This window comes from Alosa pseudoharengus, unplaced genomic scaffold (genome assembly GCF_046254945.1).
Source record: "Alosa pseudoharengus isolate Yale_2024_CS ecotype anadromous, Long Island Sound unplaced genomic scaffold, YU_APseudo_1.1 YU_APseudo_1.1_scf_5, whole genome shotgun sequence".
NCBI lineage: Eukaryota > Metazoa > Chordata > Actinopteri > Clupeiformes > Clupeidae > Alosa > Alosa pseudoharengus.
The window spans coordinates 8,248,245-8,255,472 of NW_027468837.1; the positions used below are offsets into that span (position 1 = coordinate 8,248,245).

A 7,228-nucleotide genomic window follows, 5' to 3' on the forward strand; every position below is an offset into this window, starting at 1 on the left:
GAGCACGAGCACCACCCATACTGCTCTACCCTCCTCTTCCCCTGGCGCAGCCAGCCTGTCTACTAACACACACACACACACACACACAGAGACACACACACATCCCCCCCCACACACACACACACACAGAGACACTGGTGACCTCAAAATACACAGTAGCTTGAGAAATAGGTAGAGAAAGCACACACGCACACACGCACACACGCACACACACACACACACACACACACACGCACACACACACACACACACACACACACACACACAGAGACACTGGTGACCTCAAAATACACAGTAGGTCAAAATAGTAGCTTGAGAAATAGGTAGAGAAAGCACACACGCACACACGCACACACACACACGCACACACACACAACAAAGGTGACACAAATGTTGATAATTAGCATAAACAAACAAATGAGGGGACCTTTATTTAATTTGTCATATTTTCATATTTTCTTCTGCTTAGAACTTCCAATTTTTATGCAGCTTTTGTATAATAACTGATCCTACTTATTTACATCAATATTTCTTTAGAGAGGCACAGGCATGGAAACGTGTCTTGAGTCATCAGAAAAGTCTCAGGTCTGGATATTATATAGAGATGCAGCGAGAAGTGTTTGGGTGATCTGCACTCACGTGCCTGACTGAGAGAGTGGAACATTTCGGAGTGACAACACACTGGGCCTTCAGCAACTGATTCAGAGCCAGCGAGAGAGAGAGAGAGAGCGAGAGAGAGAGAGAAAGAGAGAGAGAGAGAGACAGACATGCCTTTCTCATACCCGTTGAAGTTACAGAGATTGAAGGGTGGGAAGAAAGCCCTGAAATCGAAGGGATTAAGGGCAAGGCTTTTTTCTGAAGCAAAGGGGACACAGATGCAATTTTTCATTTAGAGGGTGAGGCTGCCATCTAGTGGTCTAGCTCGGCACAGACACTCTGACACTTGTGCCCTTTTCAAAAGTGTTTTCAGACTGTATTTCAGGAAATTCAAAGTCTTCAACTATGGGGAATAACATGAAATATTTACTTATTTTATGATAATTCTGCAGATACCATTTTTTCTTGGCAATTCAGTAGATGGCAAAAACAGACATGCTGACACTGAGTGAGAGCTGTGAAGCGAGAGTTTGTCGCTGACAGGAAGTCTTTGCAGCAGTTGCGGCCACACATGACTGACAGAGCCAGCAGGAACAGGGCTTACTAAAACACATAAAATAGAAACAAATAAAAAGTTGCCAAGAGTTAAATCACAAGATGAAAAGTTAAAAACTTGGGGGATTTTTAATCAACTCTTGAGTTCACTAGACTAGGTCTGACCAGCATGACGACGCGATGCAATGCGACACAACACGCCACAGGGGATCACCTCTCTGACACCACCCTAAACAGAGGGTGGAGCCTGTCACAAGTCGCAACACTCTCTGACCAACGCTTCAGAGGTGATCCCGGGGGGCCTTTGCGTACTCAAACGGCATCATGGCGTACCAGCACAAGCTGGCCGAGAAGCTGACCGTCCTCAACGACCGGGGCCGCGGGGTGCTGCTGCGATTGAACCACATCAAGAAGGTGAGTGAGCGCTGGAGGTTGGGGAGATCGTCTTCCTACTTGGGGAGGAGAGCGCTACTTTCTTTTCTCTGAACACTCGGAAAATCAGGAACCTGCCAAGCCCTGTGTATGCTGGGCCCCAGTGCTGAGATTAACATTTCTGATGAGGGACCAAAATAATGGACCAATATATTCAGGACATTAAACCATTAATTAAGAAAAGGTTATTAGACATGTTTGAGAGGAGAGCTTCTAATTGACTTCATGAAACTAGAAAGTAATGGCTGCCTCCACTGACAGCAAGTGGTTTTGTACAACAGCACAGTAACCTTTCAAAAAATTGATTGCTTGTTGTCATTAAAGCAAAGACAAAACATACATGTATCATGGATTAATTGGATCAACAAGTAATAAAGGATGTACAAGAATTGTACAAGCACTGAATGTGTGTATCTCAGTGTGAGACTCTTTGTGTTTTCAAATGAAATGTGTTCCATGAGATATGACCCATATTGTGGGTAGTGTTGTGGAACACTGTCAATTGTGTTGTATCTCATTTCTGTGTTCTCAAATGCTGTTGCGAAAAAAAAAATCCATCATGCCAAAGTTTGTTTTAGCTGTCTGAAGCCACAGAGCAAATGAAAGAGGAAGTGCACACAAGCTCACACAGGAAGTAAGGCTGTTCCGTCAGCCTGACACATGAAAAGCTTCTGATACATGGGGCGAATGTGAGAGCTGTCTGGGGTTGGGTCCAGACAGTTGCTCTGTACACAATGAGTATTACAATGACCTGAGTGTACCTGAGTGTGTGTGTGTGTGTGTGTGTGTGTGTGTGTGTGTGTGTGTGTGTGTGTGTGTGTGACCAAGTACTGAAATAAGCTTTTGAGAGGTAGACTAAAATGGAACTTGAATTTGAAATTCCACAATTACCATACTGAATACAAATGTCACAGACTGCATGCATAACATATCAAAAAATGCCAGAACCAACTGTCACCACAATATGACATGCTGTAAGTTACGGGCACATTTGGCAGGTTTGTCACTCTCACTCTGATGGTGCTTGTTCTCCTCCACAGACATGTACAGATCCCAAACTCAGGCCTTCCTTTCTGGCAGACAAGGTCATGGAGCCTGCGATAAAATACATCAACAAAAAATTCCCCAACATCGACTTCAGGGGAACCAGTGTGAGTACTGCTCGGAATGCTCTGAAGTGTGGCTGTTTTGAAGGGGCTTGTTCCAGATGCAATGCTCGGTTCACAGGGTACTGTTTGCAAATGTCATTCAAGTTGCACACTGACACAGGTTCTTGTTGCACATTGTGTACATGTGTATGGGGTAGGGTGTGTGGTGGTGATGTGTGTGATTGAGCGTGTGTGTGTGTGTGTGTGTATGTGTGTGTGTGTGTGTGTGTGTGTGATTGAGCGTGTGTGTGTGTGTGTGTGTGTGTGTGTGTGAACACTGAGTTTCCTGAGTGACATGTAAAATAAGGAAATACAAAAACAACGGTTCCAATGGGAGCTTTGCGAGTGCACACATGCATGCCTTTGGAAAATAAATAATTCAAATACACTATAAATAACCTCTAATTATTCTAAACTGTAGAAGAGTTGAAGCGTCACAACATACTGTATACTGCAGAGGCAAGCACATCACCTTTCTCTTAATTTATTTATTAAAGAATTTAGCTGATGCTCTTACACAGAATGACTTATAGAGAACTAATTACAGGGAAAGTCCAATGAGGGTGACCCTATGTATTGAACCCATGACTTTCTGGCATTACACTGGAAGTCCAGATACTGCTACTCCACTAACGTTACCACAATATATTTTAATGAATATCTAGACAACTCTGGTCTAAGATCAAGTTAGGGTGTATTTTTGATATTGAGTGTAAACTTTTGGATGATATCGAGTGTAAACTTTTGTTGGGGACCAAAAATCATTCATTGGAGTATTTTTGAGTAAGAGTATATAGCGATAGCAAGGGGGAAAGCTCACTACTTCAAAGTAAATCGCCACTGACAAGGCTCAAAATATCATTAAACTTCTGTGATACGGTGGAGAGGGTCCTTACAGACAAACAAAAGTAATTTTAATTTTGTATGTGTACAGAAAGGATATACAAAACAACTAAACATTAACTAAATTCTTCTTCTGGTTGCCACCATATAGCTAGGAGAAGTTTGTACAAGTCATTTACCCAATGCAGCACAAGCTCCTGGCATTGGACACAAAAGCAGAAATGAGTTCGGAAATCGACTTCAACTGACTTTCTCTTCACAAGATGGCAGCAACCATAATAAGCCCCACTGCGCTGACTGCAGAAACAGTCCTTTTTTATACTTTCTTTACACTCACAAAAGCAAAAATATTTAAGTTTGACAGAACATTAGTGAGTTTATTCTGCTCTCGTGGGGTTCAGTACAACTATAGATATACTATTTCCACTAAAAAATTATTAACAGCCTAACCATGGGTAATAGCAATTAACAGTAATTGACAATAATTAATAAGTGCTTAACTACTGCTTAACTAATGCTCATAAAATGCTATCTGATCATGGTCTCTGCAGCAACAGCTGAGCAGCATTCAGAAGCAGAAGACGGCAGTGCTAGACGGGCTGAGCAGCTACTACGAGTCCTTCATCGACATCATGGAGTTCAGGGTGAGGCTCTTTTATCATCATCTAAATCGATCTGTTCACACGACCATTCATCAAATCCGTACTCCGGTCATCCTTGTCAATGTCTACCGAAGATCCATTTAGCGCTAAAGGGCACTGTCAGTTCCAATGAAACAAAAGAGTCGTTTCGTATCAGCGAGGGCCACTCACACACTCCCTCTGAGTAAGATGTTATGGAGAACTGCGGAAATGAAGAATTATAAGCTGTCAAGCTGTAATGTCGCTGCTAATGAGGAAGAGCAAAAGGACACAGTCGTCACTGTTGTTTGTTAGTTCTTTTTTTTTAAAGTAGTTGCTGGTCATTTGAAAGCCTCAATATGACTCATGCTGGGAAGCAATAATTACAGTAATTGGCTTCTATTCATGCAATGACTCATAAGCACTGCTGATATCTACCATGCATGTACCATTCTTTGTGATATTGTATTCATACCTTTCTTAACTGTTTTAGGACCATGTGTATGAATTGCTGAATACAATAGATGCATGCCAGTGCTTCTTCAATATTGTAAGTAATATTCCTAAGCAAGTAAGAGCTGTAATGTTCTGACCTGTTGATGTTAATGCCTTGAGCTTTAATGTATGGATCTAACAGTTTATGATTTCAATACGGGTCTTTCAGGATGTTTATTTTCTTTTATTCTATCCATGGAAGACTTGGTTGTATTTTGGCCAAGGGAACTATATTCAGAGCTGAAAGTGGACTACAACTTTAAACTTTCTGGGATTTAGAAAAGAACCAGGGGTAAATAGATTGGGTCTGCCAAACCCACATTCACAGCAGTCACCACGGTGGTCTGGTCTGGATCTTTTTGAACTGGATTCATACTGTGCTATGGGCATAGATGCAGACAGTGAGCATACTGTAGACTCAAACCACATTGAAGTTCATTTGATCAGGAAGTAAAGGGGTAAACGCACACCTAGGTTGCTAAGGTGATGACTGAATAAATGAAAACTCTTTCTCCCACTCTCGTACACTCAAACTATGATGCAATGATTTTATTGGACTAAAATTTCAGTGATTTATACAACTTCCTCAGGATCAGAACAATCACATGATCATTCAACTTTAATTAATTAATTGGCCGCGTCATTGCAGAAGTGTCTCAATCTTTTACTTCCCTTACCCTGATGAAGGTGTATAAATGGACAAAACGTCGGTCCAATGAAATAATTTCATTGTAGTTTGACTGTGCATTGACACTTTCTACTCTACTTTGAAGGAAGTAGATATTGTTATCAGTGCACACACAATCTATCTGAACAGAGATTTGGCAGGCTAAATCAAAATTACCAAACCTAGTAGGCAGTACATTCATCAGTCATAACATTTTCTTCTCAGTTACTTTTTTCTGGGCATATTCGATGACCCTGGCAAAAACAGGACAAAGACAGTCTGGCTAATGTTAGCGAAATAATGTGACTGTACTATATATCTACCAACCAAATGGGAAGTTTTAAGATATTCAAGATTTAAGATATTAGACATGAATGTGAGAGGGGTGAGGTACTCTGCACTTGTCTGCACCCTTACTGTACATCAACACAGCAACCACGATCTGATTTCTAGCCTCTGACTGACAGTTTTTACAATGCATTCCATTTGTGTCAGTAAACAATGTGTACATTCTTCAGTTTTGTAGGACAAGTTGGTTTGAGTTTGTTTGTTTGTTTGTTTGTTTGTTTAATTTAAGGCCATTTCCGCAACTAAGGCTATTTAATGGCCAGAGCACTGTGTGTTACAGAAACTTAAATATGTTTTTTAAAATCTATGCTAATAAGATATTCTAAAACCTTCAAAGGTGGGACCTTACTAAAAACATCAGCTATAGAAAAGTTGGTTTGTGATATAGTACATTTGTTTTTACATGCTTCAGGCAGTCAACTTTGACTTCACAAAGAACTACATGGACCTGGTGGTGACCTACGCCTCAGTCATTCTCATGCTTTCTCGCATTGATGAAAAGAAGGCCCTAGTGGGCATGTATAACTGTGCCCATGAGATGTCAAATGGAACCAGGTAATCACATGTGGCATACCGTATAATACCCTGCCTAGCCTTATCAAGTATCAGAGGGACTGAGCGGTGACACGTCCACTCAGAATAGCTTTAACCCTTTCAGGACTGGCATGACTGTCAGAAGGCCCTAGTACACAGGAAGTACAAATGCAGCGAGCAATCATATTCTTTCTTCCTTTTTCCCCCTTTCCCTATTCTCTTGCTCTCTCTCTTTCCTTCTCTCTCTCTCTCTCTCTCACACACACACACACACACACACACATGTACGTTTTCCCATCCACATTTCTTTGTATGACCAAAGTACAGCAAACTCATGTCTAACAACAATTCACCTCACTAAATAATGCAACTGACACAAACTCACACACAGTCAGTCATACCTCTTACACTGCTTGAATGAATGATACAATCTGTCTGCAATCAGAGTTGGCAGTGCTAGTGACTGATCCACCATGTCAGGCCATTGATACTGATGGTGGTGGCTGCCTAGCAACTGATGTGGTGTGATAACAGCCAATCCATTCAGAGAACATGAGTCAAAATGGCAGCTGCTCTCCTTAGTCATTACCCATGATTACCCATGATTGCACATAGCACCCCCCATCGCCAAAAACACCCTGCAAAACTAATTGAGGTGTAATTGGTTGGGACGTCAGCAGTTTCCAGTTAACTCCCGGGGTGTCCCTTTAGCATATCCAGCCCATTGCGCTGCTGCCATAAAGTAGCAAAACATATCTGATTTAATAATGTGAAAAACTTGCATATCAAAAACACAAGGTTAATGCCGAGCCACTTTCGCTGAGGCACTATCACTGAATAATAAAACACAAAATACTCTGGCCCTCTATTATGACATGTGTTCTTATCATGACACTGCTAGTGTGATGCTTTGCTTGTTGCAATCATGGGATGTTTTACTTTTCTCTAAGTTGCACAATTAATGCCATTAACTGACCTGTCTTGCAGCG

At 41.4% G+C, this 7,228-nt stretch overlaps 1 protein-coding gene across 1 annotated transcript in view; it reads left to right on the top strand.

Annotated features, from left to right (window-relative positions):
- Positions 1–1,399: 1,399 nt before the first annotated feature.
- The window catches only part of nckap1l (NCK associated protein 1 like), a 31,108-nt gene continuing 25,279 nt past the window's right edge, over positions 1,400–7,228 (top strand). Inside the window, exons 1-6 of the mRNA XM_076268868.1 lie at positions 1,400–1,566; positions 2,625–2,735; positions 4,127–4,219; positions 4,689–4,745; positions 6,118–6,260; positions 7,227–7,228. The exon at positions 7,227–7,228 is cut by the window's right edge and continues 89 nt beyond it. Coding sequence (XP_076124983.1) covers positions 1,477–1,566; positions 2,625–2,735; positions 4,127–4,219; positions 4,689–4,745; positions 6,118–6,260; positions 7,227–7,228 — 496 coding nt within the window. The 5' untranslated portion in view covers positions 1,400–1,476. The remainder of the gene's footprint in view (positions 1,567–2,624; positions 2,736–4,126; positions 4,220–4,688; positions 4,746–6,117; positions 6,261–7,226) is intronic.